At 46.9% G+C, this 15,410-nt stretch overlaps 1 protein-coding gene across 1 annotated transcript in view; it reads right to left on the bottom strand.

Moving 5' to 3' along the window:
- Positions 1–15,410, bottom strand: part of KLHL4 (kelch like family member 4) — a 125,803-nt gene that overhangs the window by 33,242 nt on the left and 77,151 nt on the right. Inside the window, exons 2-3 of the mRNA XM_083160350.1 lie at positions 12,019–12,192; positions 8,740–8,876 (exon numbers count right to left, since the gene is read on the bottom strand). Coding sequence (XP_083016476.1) covers positions 8,740–8,876; positions 12,019–12,192 — 311 coding nt within the window. The remainder of the gene's footprint in view (positions 1–8,739; positions 8,877–12,018; positions 12,193–15,410) is intronic.

Genomic DNA, 15,410 nt, shown 5'->3' on the forward strand with positions numbered 1-15,410 from the left:
GCGATTTAAAAAGGGGCGAATAGCGGCGATGTGGTGCGCTAAAAAAACATGCGCATTTATCTCATCCCATAGAATGTCACCCTAAGTCTCTTTGGCAGTAAATTAGCTTTATAATAAATGGTAAATAGTAAAACATTTCCATGTTGTTATGGCCGCGGTAATGCTAGAAGGGGTAGCTAAAGGTGTGTACACGCCAGACGATTATCGTTAACGATATGCATGATAACGCTATTGTTAATATTTTTGTGCATATTGTTTAGTGTGTTTTTACTATAGCGTTAACTATTCAATCTCAGCGAGTCGTTACCGGTGTCATCTGTTGCCAGGGGACGGAGGGCATCGTTAACAAGGGTCGTGCTGAAGAATGGCCCCCGCAAACACGTTTGAAAAATGAGCACCCGCTCCAAACTCGCAGAACACTGTGTAGACAAAAGTCCGTCCTGGGCCACCTCTCTGTGCGGGCGCTTGTAAGCGTACACAGGGGCTCACAGCGTTGCGAGGGGATCCAGCCAGCGGGCGGGGCATGCATCAGCGGGGCAGCGTTAATCTGCTCGCTAAACTAAAGAATATATGCAGCCAAGCGAGCAGGTCTGAATTGCCCCAGAATGCCAGTTACTGTAACCTTATTGAAGAGAAGAAATAAAGCAGAGCAGCAGCAGCACATGGGAGGTATACTGCCCCCTACAGCCTTCTCAGCATCACTGCACCTGTAAATGAATAACTCTTCATAATTCTCTGTCCAAATATTGACTATAATATACTGTTAGTACCACCACTTACATAGCGCCAGCCTCCTCCGCACACCTCTGCCGCTGCCATGGATATGAATGACGCAGGTCGGCATGTGCCAGCTCTTATGTGGGCTACGCAGGAATAGGTCAGGGCTAGCCAGCGACCAGTCCTCTACTTACTATGTGGGAGCTGCCTAACGTGCCCAATTCATCCACTGATCCTGCATTCACGTGACGTCCGGAAACCTTTACATCAGCCATTTCCTATGCTAGTGAATGGGCTTTATCCCAGTGCCCATTGTAATTCACAGATGTAACTGCAATGAAAGGAATGGTGGTCTGTAACCTCCGCCACATTGTACAGCGCTGCACAGACAAGTGGGGGGAACCGAGGAAGGAACAGGAGATACATTATACCCTCCTCTTTCACATCTGGGTGTATGGAGCTTTGTGTATAATAGAATGGGGTGCATTATATATAATCCCTAATCCTCAAATGCCTACTTATGTATGTATCTATGTTAATATGGGTTCAGAATTATCCCACCTACCTCCATAGACATAAATCCTCCACACTGTATCCGGGTGGTTCACAGACAATGTCTATGTCAACAGTCAATTAGTCGACACCAAAAAGATCTACATGCACAACGTTGACATTGCATATTCTCGCCCAGCCTCTGCATGCCCAATCGCAGCTGAGATGCTGTAAGCCAAAAGCCTGTATCTGCCCTACCCATATGAACTAAGCCCAGAACGCAGGGCTTCCATGTGGAGGGTTATGCCAGGTTATGCTGACAATACCCTATAGACTAGGTGTGAGCACCGGCACTTTCATGTTTTGTGTTTTGGGTCTGTATCTCCGGCCGTGTTTTGGGCCTGGATCTGTTCCAATACACCGCGCTTCTGTGTTTTGTGTTTCATGTTTTGTGTTTTGGATCTGTATTTAAAAAAAAACAAGAAATCACTCAATTTGCAGATTTTTAATTTTTTTATATTTTTTGCTCCTACGCTATTATTAACCTCAATAACATTAATTTCAAATCATCTCCAGTCTATCATGGACACCTCATAGCTCACAATGTTGTTTTTATGCCAAAATGTTACGTTAAGGTAGCTGGACGACACAAGTGGGCGGCACAAACACGTGGCCCATCTAGGATTGGCACTGCAGCGGCAGACAGGATGGCAGTTTGAAAATGTGGGCCTGTGTCGCGCTGGGACAACGCGACAGAAGCTTTTAGCTCCATCGGAGAAAGCCTGTTGTCCCCGCTGTCAGTGCGGGGGTAGCCGGCTCTGCAGCAGAGGGGAGACCAGCGCTGGATCCTGGATCGGTGAGTATGTGGTTGTAAAAGTGAGGTGTGTGGATGTGTATGTAATAAAGTTTTACTTTTCTGTGTGTGTGTTTTCTTTTAACATTCTTTTTACAGGTGGACTACAAGTCCCAGCGGGCCCATTAATGCCCGCATGCTGGGACTTGTGGTTCTCCAAGTCCCAGCCTGCGGGGGAGGTCTGCTGGGACTTGTAGTTCTCCTGTATAAAGCAATGTTAGGATTGAAAGATTTAACCCCATCAGGCCGGCGTCCACTGGCCAGGGATGCCGGTGACAGCCCCGGGCTTCAGCCCTGGATGGGTGAAGCCTTGGGGGGGGGACCCCTTTATTGGGGGGGTCCCCACTCCTGCAGGTACCCCGTCCAAGGCTGACCAGCCACGGTGCTCATGTTTCGGCCGGGGGACCTTATGTAAAAAAAAGTGTCCCCCGGCTGTGGCATGACACTGCGGGCTGTTGGAGCCCGGTGCTGGTTTCAAAATACGGGGGACCCCCAGATTTTTTGTCCCCCGTATTTTTAGAACCAGGACCGGTCCAAGAGTCCGGGGCTGGTTTCAGAAATACGGGGGACCCCTACACTTTTTGTCCCCCGTATTTTTGGAACAAGGTCCGGCTCAATGAGCCCGAGGCTGGATATGCTCAGGAGGGGGGACCCCATGCAATTTTTTATTTTTTTTAATACAAACCTTAAATCGCACATAAGCTCAAATTCGCACATTTTCATGCCTAGAAATCGCACATTTTCATGCCGAAAATTCGCACATTATCGCACTCAATCGCACTTTTTACCCTCTAATGCGCATCCCATTAAATATGCGAATTATGACCAAAAAATGCGAATTCAGAAAGTGCGGCGATGTGGAGTGCGATAAATATATGCGCTTTTCTCGCATTCCATAGAATGTCACCCATATAATCTTCTTTCCACATTCTCCTGGAGAGGGATCCAATTGGATCCCTCCCAGCACCCCCATGGCTACCGCTTTCCTCTATGCATACACAGAGGGACTTCTGGGGCCAAAACCAAGATGGCATCTCTTAACATGACAGCCGTCCTTTGTGATACTAATTGCATACCACAAATGATTAGTGATTAGGTAGCAATGCAAAAAGAAAAAGAAAAAAATAAAGACAATAACTTTGCAGCCGGACGAACCATGTTGCCGGGTTTTATATTTTATATTTGTTTTTTGCCAAAATTCTGAATTATTTATATTATTTGTGATTCATTTTATTTTTGGCCTTTTGCACTATAGGACAGTTTGTGTTTTTCTTGTACAGATCAATTTGGCAGCGTTGGAGATTGGAATCAGCAGCTTATAGGTGTTAGAAAAGTACTTTGTCACAGGGGGGGACGTGTGAACGCCGTAAAACGTGTTGATGGAGTCTGTAGGGGCTCAGCTGAGCAGGAATCCGCTATATATTATTTTCCAGGTAGGAGGAAGAAAATCTTTCAAAACCCACCAGGGGGATGAAACACTCATATTAAATATATATGTGATGTGTGGATATGGGATTATTGGTTTTCCGTCTTGAATTTTCCGTCCCGGTTGCACGTTTGTGTAGGAAGCAAAGAGAAAAGCATTTTATTATTGCAAGGTAAAAGGTGATGAGTCTGAAAGCACAGAATGCAGCTTTATCCTGTGCCGTTGCTATGTAGTAATGTTATACATTGTATTCATGTATTTCCTTACACTGACGTTCCAGTGATTGGTCATACAAACACACAGCTGCCATGTGACCTGCGCCCATCACTGACCGTAGTCACAGCGGCGTTCTGTCCACTTGTAAGGCCAAACGTGAGCTGATGTTGTCACGTTCATTCATCTGTGGGACTGTGACATCTACAGCGCACTATGCTTGGTAAATGGGCACTTATTTAGGTTTGGAGTGTTTTACTACTGGATAAAAGGTATCCGGATGTTAGGTTCACAGTCAAAAGGTCAACGCAACATGGCCGACAAGCAAAGGTTGACACAAACACAATGTCAACATGCCAATGGTCAACACATTAAAAGGTCAACATGATTTTTTCCCCCCACAATTTTCTTTCTTTTGTTGGGCTTTTCATGGTTATCAGTTGGGAATGGTAAAGTGTCCTGAGTGATGTAATTGCAGTGCGAGGCATCATACAAGGGTACACACTATACTAATTGGGACACGTGTCGAAAAACTTCTTTTAACGTTTCTACCTTTTCCAATTTGCTTTGTTTTGACCTTTTGTCAATGTCGACCTTTTCAATGTCAACGTTGTGCCTATGACCTAGACACTGTGGACCCTATGATCCGGACTCTGAGTAAAGAGCCTCTATACTACTGAGCTAAGCTAGCGAACACACTGTACCTCCCAACTGTCCCGAATATAGCAGGACAGTCCCGCTGACTGGAGATTGTACCACCCGTGGGTCACAGTGTCACGCAGGTGGGGGCAGGATGGGGAGTCGCCAACAAAATGATGGAAATTGAGGGTGGCGGAGATCAGGGATGGATTATAATGGGGGCACAAGGGGTCAGTACCCCTGGGCCCCAATCTATCTAGTGGCCCCCTGTGGTTGGCATGTATTTAAAAAAACATTTAGCTAATGGTTTTGTGCATGGGAGTGTGGTAGTGCTGCAGCTTCACCGATCTGCCAATGGGACAATCATATTTCCCTTGAAGCAATGTAGAGGTGGAGTAGTGCAGCCAGTGCACTACTCACCAGGCATTCTAGGTGTTTGAGAAAGGGAACGGGGGCCATGCCTATTTTGTCAGTCCCACAATTTCTGATGGCAGCCCTGAAAGGTGCCCATACACTAGTACAATTTGGGCTGATTTTGCCCGATCCCGATGTATCAGACAAGAAATTGGGGTCAGATGGCCCATACACTGCTGCGATGCATTGCAGTAGTGTATGGGCACCTTAAGTGTATACATGTGCTAGGCATAGCTCCCGATGCCAGCAGGACAGACCCGCTATTCAGTGTCCCGCTGTCCCAACAGTTGGCCGCAGGTGGAGGGTTGGGGTGAAACCTGTGTTCACTGCTGCTTTGCTCTGCAACAGTGACGTTAGGGAAAACAGGATCTAATGGCATCTAGCAGTGCAGGAAGGTAAGCCAGGATCTAACAGCATCTAACAGTGCCATGAGGTGAGTCAGGATCTAACAGCATCTAATAGTGCAGGGAGGTGAGACAGGATATAACAGCATCTAACAGTGCACGGAGGCAAGAAGGGATATAACAGCATCTAACAGTGCACGGAGGTGAGAAGGGATATAACAGCATCTAACAGTGCACGGAGGCAAGAAGGGATATAACAGCATCTAACAGTGTACGGAGGTGAGAAGGGATATAACAGCATCTAACAGCGCACGGAGGCAAGAAGGTATATAACAGCATCTAACAGTGCAGGGAGGCAAGAAGGGATATAACAGCATCTAACAGTGCACGGAGGTGAGAAGGGATATAACAGCATCTAACAGTGCACGGAGGCAAGAAGGGATATAACAGCATCTAACAGTGCACGGAGGTGAGAAGGGATATAACAGCATCTAACAGCGCACGGAGGCGAGAAGGGATATAACAGCATCTAACAGTGCACGGAGGCAAGAAGGGATATAACAGCATCTAACAGTGCACGGAGGTGAGAAGGGATATAACAGCATCTAACAGTGCACGGAGGCAAGAAGGGATATAACAGCATCTAACAGTGCACGGAGGTGAGAAGGGATATAACAGCATCTAACAGTGCATGGAGGTGAGAAGGGATATAATAGCATCTAACAGTGCACGGAGGCAAGAAGGGATATAACAGCATCTAACAGTGCACGGAGGTGAGAAGGGATATAACAGCATCTAACAGTGCAGGGAGGCAAGAAGGGATATAACAGCATCTAACAGTGCAGGGAGGTGAGCCCGAATCTAACAGTGCAGGGAGATGAGCCGGGATATAACAGCATCTAACAGTGCACGGAGGCAAGACAGGATATAACAGCATCTAACAGTGCATGGAGGGGAGACAGGATATAACAGCCTCTAACAGTGCAGGTATGTCAGCAGGGATCTAACAGCATCTAACACTGCACAGAGGCGAGCCAGGGGCTACCCAGCTGCAAAGGGATTGCTGGCATGCCCCCAAAAGGATGATAATAGGGGTCATGCAGCAAAGCTATGCCTTCCACCTGAGACCACACCCCTCCATCTTCGGCCACACCCCCTTTTCAGACATTGCTGGCTTCCATAGATTGGAGGCATGTTTTAGGTCAGATTAAATGGACCAAGTGGTTCTTATCTGCTGTCACTTTCTATGTCCCTAAACCACAGTTAGTGGATAACGCTGAGTGCTCCGGACAAATCAGATCTATGTGACATTCTAATCCCATAGCGTAGAAAGTGCCGGCGCTGAGCTTTGCCGGGATTGGAACAGGATTTACTCATTTATCATTATTGATCGATTCTGAGGGAAAGGTCTCTTTGTAGACATCAACGGGGTTCAAGATTTATTGATTTGTTAAATTGTCAGTAATAATGACACGGCAATGACTGCATTCTAATCAGCGCACCTCATTAGCACAGCGCGAAGCCTTAGATATACAGTATATACATTGTGTTCCGTACGCTAATCCTCCTGCCCCACGTCTGAGATCCAGCATGGCATCCTCGGGGCATCTGTCTAATCTCTGTGTAAAGATTAATGGGCAGGTGTTTTCCTTTGTATCCCTGATAGAACTCCACAAAGGTTCTGTTCCAGAGAGACTTGTACTAAACTCTGACTTGGTTCTTTGATGTTGACAATTGGATAAGCTATTTCTGAATCAAAAAGACTATCTGCAGCGCTGTGTAATCCCGCTACACCGGAAATATCACAGGAGGAACAAACGAAATGGGTTATCTTTTATTTATGATTGTAGATTAAAACTTTGTAAAGTCTGAGAAAAGTTTCTGTAGATTTGCGGATTAATATGCAGCGGTGGCAGCGGCGGCGAGAAGAATTCTGTTATGGGAAGAAAACAAAAGGAGGAGGACAGGCGAGGAGACATTTCCTGAAAAAGTCACCCAATTGAGCACTCAAACGGGACTTTTCGCGCCGCCTATTAGATTGGTAGGTGTTAGCGGATATGCGTGGCAGAAAAACAGCGAAAAAGAAAAAGCAGGATTAAATATTGAGTAGGGTGTTCGACTGCAATGCAACAGGTTATGGGAAGGGGCATCGTATTATGGGTTTTCTGTTTGAGATCAGTTTAGTCACCCACTCCCACCCCCCCCCCCCCATAAACACACACTCACGATTGCATGTACTTTATGGGGTAGGGGAAGGGGGTATGCAGTCACTGGGTAGACAATGTTAAGGTCGACAGTTGCTATGTCAACACCTTGAGATGGTCCTTTAACCAAGGTCGACATTGACTGGCAAAGAGTCGACACAGGCTTATGGTGGACATAGACATGGTAAGGTCATGGTAAGGTCGACCTGAGTTTTTCATATTTTTCCCCCCCAAAACTTTGGTTTTTCATACTTTACTATCCAAGTGGGCATACAGTAGGAATATAATAGTTTGCCAAGTGCAGCGGGGCATCATGCCCGAAACATGGCGAGTGCAGCTACCCATGCGAGGGGACGCAGTACACCTATATGGTGTCCATGTCAACATATGTCAACATACAGATGGAGAGCTCCGGTCCCTGCCACCTGATCTCCCCTCCCCACTCCCGCCCCCCCCCCCCTAACCCTGCCCTTCTCCCTGAAGTGGAGACAGGCAGGTTTGCGCCCCCCGCCGCCCGAAAACTGAGACGCGCGTGCGGGTGGGATGCTCACGCGTCCCAGTCAGATGGAGCGCAATCACGCCAGCGGGGGCAATCTGGTGAGCCCATCCGCTGACTGAGAGGCGGAGCGCCCCCCGCTGGAGAGATGGCTGTAGACACCAAAAATTTAAAAATATCATGTCGACATTATTCACGTGGACCATGTATATGTCAACCATAAACTTGTTTCAACCTTTTGCCAATGTTAACCTTGGGTATGTTGACCATTTCAAGGTGTTGACCTAGACATTGACCATACAGTAACCGGGGAGGGTGGCATCAATTCTCTTTCCGCTGGTCAAATTTCCACTTCAGTTCACCAGGGATTAAATGTATCATTTTGAATGGACATCTGGCAAACACGGTGCAATTAATGAAATGAACACTTGGGAAGGATGAACCTGTTTCCTGTCTGAGAGTGACCAGACTGCGACTCATCGCAGAGGTCAAACAGTAGCATTACTGCGCTCTGTGCAATAATATGGAAGCACTGTAACTACAGATGGAGCCGGTTACAACATTGCCGGGGCTGGCGGTGGATTCGCCATGCGCCAGCCCCCGCCAGACTTCGCAAGGGGATGCGCTCGCATGAGACACGCGTGCGTCCTCTTACAACTGAGTTCCCCCCCCTCGCCGCCGGTCCCCGCCGGGTACAGGATACTCAACCTGTACAGTATAATCTATGTGCTTTGTGTACTGTAACTTAGTATTTACTACATCACTGTCAAGTCACCTCCTGTGTCATCCTTGTGCATATACCGATGTTCTCTATTGGCGCACAGCCGGTGCACACTGCCACCCTCACTGAGGATGAAATGTTGGGCTGCAGCCTTCACACAACATTTCCTCAAACCCTCATTTTTGGTGCTCTGTATTAGAATATTCTATAGGCACATTACCTGTATAAGCATAATGTACAAGAGCTTTAAGCGCATCAGGGTCCACCCCTTCCATCTTTATTTCCTCTTCCTTAGCTTCACGCACGTCGCTAGTAAACATGGCAGCAAAGTAGTCCGAAACAGCGCTGAGAACCAACCTAGGAACAGAAATGTTACAGTGAGCTTGCTTGCAGTCTCCCGGGTAACAACGGGTGGGATATTACTGTATCTGAAGACAGTAGCGGTGCAATTTGTCACCTCCAGAGATACATGTATGTTATCTGTCTCATAATTTGATTTTGGTCCTAATATTATCACCAAATTTTAGTTTTGGAGTCAGAATTCAGATTTATACTCAGAACTCAAGATTTCTTGAAAATGCATAAAAAAGACAGCTAAAATGATGTCATCAAAAAAATGAAATTCTGACTTAAATTTCTGTATTGACAGAACTGGGATCCGCAAAATTCAAGTGGATTTGGATTTCTAAAGAACAGAACTGCATATTACAACCTTTAATATATTCTGTCATGCCAGCAATTACATAGAATGTGACGGCAGATAAGAACCACTTGGCCCATCTAGTCTGCCCCTTTTTTTAAACATGTTACCTCAAACCATATTTGATCCTTATTTTTTGTAAGGATATCAATATGACTATCCCAAACATGTTTACATTGTACTACTGTATTTGCCTCTACCACCTCTGATGGGAGGCTATTCCACTTATCTACTACTCTTTCTGTGAAGTAATTCTTCCTCACATTTCCCCTGAATCTTCCTCCCTCTAGTGTCAGTGCATGTCCTCGTGTTCTGCTGCTCCTCTTCCTGTGAAGAATGTCTCCCACCTGTACCTTCCTCCCTCTAGTGTCAGTGCATGTCCTCGTGTTTCTGCTGCTCCTCTTCCTGTGACTAATGTCTCCCACCTGTACCTTCCTCCCTCTAGTGTCAGTGCATGTCCTCGTGTTCTGCTGCTCCTCTTCCTGTGAAGAATGTCTCCCACCTGTACCTTCCTCCCCCTAGTGTCAGTGCATGTCCTCGCGTTCTGCTGCTCCTCTTCCTGTGAAGAATGTCTCCCACCTGTACCTTCCTCCCTCTAGTGTCAGTGCATGTCCTCGTGTTCTGCTGCTCCTCTTCCTGTGACTAATGTCTCCCACCTGTACCTTCCTCCCTCTAGTGTCAGTGCATGTCCTCGTGTTCTGCTGCTCCTCTTCCTGTGAAGAATGTCTCCCACCTGTACCTTCCTCCCTCTAGTGTCAGTGCATGTCCTCGTGTTCTGCTGCTCCTCTTCCTGTGACTAATGTCTCCCACCTGTACCTTCCTCCCTCTAGTGTCAGTGCATGTCCTCGTGTTCTGCTGCTCCTCTTCCTGTGACTAATGTCTCCCACCTGTACCTTCCTCCGTCTAGTGTGAGTGCATGTCCTCGTGTTCTGCTGCTCCTCTTCCTGTGAAGAATGTCTCCCACCTGTACCTTCCTCCCCCTAGTGTCAGTGCATGTCTTGTGTTCTGCTGCTCCTCTTCCTGTGAAGAATGTCTCCCACCTGTACCTTTCTCCCTCTAGTGTCAGTGCATGTCCTCGTGTTCTGCTGCTCCTCTTCCTGTGAAGAATGTCTCCCACCTGTACCTTGTTATAACCAGGCTTGCCTACCCTCCCGGAATTGCTCCTGAAAATCGGGTCCCCCTCCCGGCCCCTTGGGAAGGTCGGCAATCCTCCTGCTTTTGCCTGGCAGCCCCCGCACCCCTCATTCTTACCGCACTAATTACCGTTTCTTCACGGGTCCGCGACAAGGGGCAGGACTAAAATGACACAAATCGCGTCATTTTGCGTAATTTTAGTCCCACTCCCCTACTCGCGGACCCGCAAATCGCTGCATTGGCCTGGATTGGGGGGCTTTCAGTCATCAGCCCCGTCCCCGCCCCCTGACCTGAAGATCAGGCTTCTCGAAAAGTCGGCAAGCATGGTTATAATCCTTGTTATATGTGAAAGTCTCTATCATGTCCCCCCTTTCCATTCTCTGCACCAAAGTACACATATTAAGATCTTTTAGTCCTTTCTGGTACGTTAGTAGGCCAACTATTAATTACGATTCTAATGATTAGCAATAAACTTGCACATGCGCACAAAAGGCCGTGTGCTTGCGCAGTCCATCAAACATAGTAACGGGGACAAATTTGGCCCCCTCTGAACACATCAGATCAGTGGCCTAACAAAAAAATGTGTGCCCCCCTGGGAAAATGTTTGCACCCCACCCCAGTTAAAACACAAGACCCCCCTTCCCCCCAGGGAGCTGGGTGGGGGTACCTGCAGTCATGGAGAGGTCCCTGAGTATTACATTAAAGGGGTCCCTGCAGTGACCTGGAAATAACGCGCTATCCGCCGGGAGGTGGCGAAAGAAGTGCTTCTGAGTTTGAAAACACTGTTCACAAGCTGATTGGCTGAGATTCAGCCAATCAGCGTGCGGCCAGTGTTTTCAATGTCAGAAGTGCTTCCCGCGCAACCGCCCGGCAGATAGCGCGTTATTTCCAGGTCACTGCAGGGACCCCGTTAATGTAATACTCAGCGCCGCAGGGACCTCTCCATGACTGCACACAGGGAACTCTCTGCCCGCTCCTCGCTGCACCCACAAGGAGGGGGGAGCTGGGGGAGTAAAAATAGCGCCCACAGTCCCCCCGGCGCCTCCCCGCCGTCGCAGGGGCTGCGGCACTATAGTTGCGCCTCTGCATCAGATTGATCCCTAAGCGTGAGCGTTATATCCCCTTCTCACAGAACCTTACTATAGTGAGGATATACAATGTCACATGTGCAGCAATACATCAGATTGAAGACTAGACCTCCCTAGGTCCTAGTGCCCAGCATGTATGCACAGTGAGGAGACAGAACAGTTGCGCTCTGCTTTTATTATAGATGACCCCTAATATTTCATATAATTCACAATAGAATGTATAAAGGCCCTTATTCAGATCTGACCGCAGTACAAATTTCTTCTCAAATTGGGCAAAACCATGTGCACTGCAGGTGGGGCAGATGTAACATGTGCAGATAGTTAGATTTGTGTGAGTTATTTTGTTTCTGTGCAGGGTAAATACTGGCTGCATTATTTTTACACTGCAATTTAGACTTCAGTTCAAGTCAACACACCCCACCCAAATGTAACTCTCTCTGCACGTTACATCTGCCCCACCTGCAGTGCACATGGTTTTACCAAATTTGAGAACTTATTTGTACTGCGATCAGATCTGAATAAGGGCCATAAGGATAATGCTTGGGACACAGACCACAGACAATGACTGATGCGCTACCTGTGCGCCGGTATCTTGTAGTTCCCAGCGATTAGCAGGACGTCGCACAGCTGTTTCTGCTGGAGGTAGATTTCCATCTTGCGGAAGGTCTGTTCTGCGTGGTTCATACATTGGAAATACTCATCCGAACCCCCGGAGTTCATTCTACTGGGAGACGCACTGGTATCCAGAAGTCTGGACAGGAAGAAGAACACAGCACACGGTCATTGTATAGAAAAGCAGGAGATCTGTGGTTTATCAGGTTATCTCCATATTTATCATCTTCACTGTAGCTTCCTATATTACAGAATAATGAGGGTCTGGGAAAATCCACTAGTGACTAGTCTATGACTTTACAATATGTTCTGGATTATTGCTTAAGGCGCCCATACACGTTACAATTATTGTATACAATATCGCATCTCATCGCATCTCGGTTTTGCGATGAGATGAAATCTAGTACAAAAAGTGCACATACTTTTTGTACTAGATCTCATCTCATTGCAAAACCGAAAATCGATGAGATGCAATATTGTATACAATAATTGTAACGTGTATGGGCACCATTAGAGAGATCTCCTTCTTGGTGATAATTCTGCTTTGGCCTCTGTGAGGCGCTGCTCAGTTAGTACATGGCTGGGATTTTATATCAGAAGTGATGGCCCCTCCCACAGAGGAAGCGCCGCACCTGCGCAGTATCGTACCGGTTTCCTAGTGAGAAGAACAATCATTTGCCGTGACAATGTCCTGGTGGCTCTGCAGCTGTGGTTGAGCTAGAAGCTTCAGGTATATGTGTGTCAGTGATTAATGGGCATTAATGGGGTATGGGCCATTGAGTCCACCCATATTAGGTCAACATACATTGGGTCGACCACAGGTCAACATGGCTTAGGTCGACACATCAAATAAGTCGACGTGGCTAAGGTCAACAGGGTTGGAAGGTTGACACAAGAATTCAGTCAACAATGGCTAGGTTGACAGTCAAATGGCTAACAGGAGGATTTCACTTTTTTGTCCCGAATGTCGACATAGTCAACATGGAACCATCAAAGTGTACCGCGTCCCTTCGCATGACTCGCTGTACTCGCCATGCTTCGGGCACGGTGGCTCGCTACGCTTGGCACACTATTCTACTCTACCTCCACGCCCTAGTGGATGGTAAGGCATGAAAAAACACCCGTCGGCACATGTCGGCTCACAAAAGGTGAAAAACTCATGTCAACTGTTTTACTGTTGACCTAGCTGTTGTCGACCTAATGCTTGTGTTGACATTCCAACCCTGTCAACCTTTCATTTCATGTGTCAACCTAAGCCATGTCGACCCTCAGTAGTCAACCCAATGCAAGTCGACTTAGGGCACAATGCCTAACGCATTGGGGTACATGTCGACATACGCTAACATTGGCAATAACAGAATGCGAAAAACATGTCAACCTTTTCATGTGCCAAACTATTGCACATGTCGACATTTTGTCTGTGTCAATCGTTTACATGTAGACCGTTTGTCAATGTCGACATTGTGCCTGTCGACCGGCCATGGCCGACCTGTTGACTGAGACTGACGATACTCTGATGCACACCGGTCACCGGGAAGTCCCATATATACTCGAGTATAAGCCTAGTTTTTCAGAACATTTTTTATGCTGACAAAGCCCCCTCCCCCCCCCCCCCCCCCCCCCCCCCCCCTCGGCTTATACTCGAGTGAGGGTCCCGCTTGAGTCAATAAGTTTTCCCAGTTTTTTGTTGTAAAATTTAGGTGCCTCGGCTTATAATCGGGTCGACTTATACTCGAGTATATACGGTAATACTATTCTCACATATATTTCGGTCATTTTGATAAATATGAAAAAAAAAATAGAAAAAAGTCCCTTTATCCGCGCAGCGTTTGGGGTTTGTATAATGCTGCAATTAGCCCCATTATTGGCAGATGTTCTGAGCCTGAAATATTAGCATCAGAACAGATGATCTCTGTTGCAATGTCACATTCGGAGGCAATTATAATAAAGTATTATTGTGAATGTCAATGAGTGCGCTCTTTGTGATAAGTCAGCGAATGCACGGAAGCGCAGCGCATTATTTTACATCATTACCCTCCCCTAATAAAATAAACAGTCGCCGGCTGGTGGAATTCTGCGATACGCCCTGTTTATTTTCGGAATGTCGCTATACGCTTTGCCCATAATTGTTACACTCCATCTCCTTCTGCATTTTATTTTCTCTACAGTTTTACAGATAAATTAGGCTGCAGCAGATCCCACCGAGCTTCCAGAGGAATCAGGGAAGATAACAAATGTAAACAGCCTGAGTAACTGCAATGTTAATTTATTACCACACATACGGAAGCACTCATGTGGAAAGATGGCTACAAAATGTTGCGCCCCCCTTTCCCCTTCTCTGTCCGACGTGGGGCAGTTCTGTGAACTGGGGATAATGCAACTGTCTGGGCCAGAGAGGCATTTGCCCCTGGGCCTGTATAATGTGATGGACAGAATGCATTGGGAGTGATAAATGATTACCCTTTGATATCATAGAGGATAATATCCTGGGGGGTGCTGTATTACTGGGGGTGCCGCAGGTGTCTGCGACAGCCAGCAGATAAGGTAAGCACAGTACAGGGGACTGATGTAAATGATTAATATACTCTAAGCGATGTATAATATGTACACATTATATAAATAACTCTTAATAAATAATTATACCATCACCAGGGATCTGCAGACGGCTCCTATGTGTCACCTCTGTCAGGTCATCCGCATTAATTACTTATTTATACATTATTACAAGTATGTCAGCATTAATCTTGTGTATAGAGGCTGGACAAAGGCCGCTTGGTCATCTAATGATCATATGAATCATTAACCCCATAAGAGTATCAACGGCGCCAGATTATATTCTACCAGAGATTATAGGGCTAACGAGAATACAGGTTACAGTGTGTGGTTCTGTCTAGTGCAGTGGTTCCTCAAGGACCCGGTACAGGTCATGGTTTCCAGGTCACCGTGGGATTCTTAACCTTTGGCAGTTGATGGTACACAGCGCACTTTCTGGGTGACCTTGGAAAACATGGCCTATGGGGGGTCCTGAGGACCAGGTTTGGGAACCGCTGGTTTAGAGCAGTGGTTCTCAATCTCGGTCCGCAGGACCTCCCACAGATCACGTTTTTCAGTAACCAGTGACAGGTGCACTCATTACTGACTGACACATTTTAAAAGATCCTCAGGGGGGGTATTTCACTTGATTCTGTGAGGAAACCTGCAAAACATGCACCGTGTGGGGTCCTAATGACCGTCTTTGAGAACCTGTGGTCTATAGTACTTAAAAATGCGATGCATTCCGGAGCTTGATCCCAGGCAAGTTATTGTTGGCTGGAGGCAAGGACATAATTATGTCTGAAAGTAAACTTCGACTTTGGA

Source organism: Crinia signifera, chromosome 9, assembly GCF_055691185.1.
Source record: "Crinia signifera chromosome 9, ASM5569118v1, whole genome shotgun sequence".
In the NCBI taxonomy this organism is placed as follows: domain Eukaryota; kingdom Metazoa; phylum Chordata; class Amphibia; order Anura; family Myobatrachidae; genus Crinia; species Crinia signifera.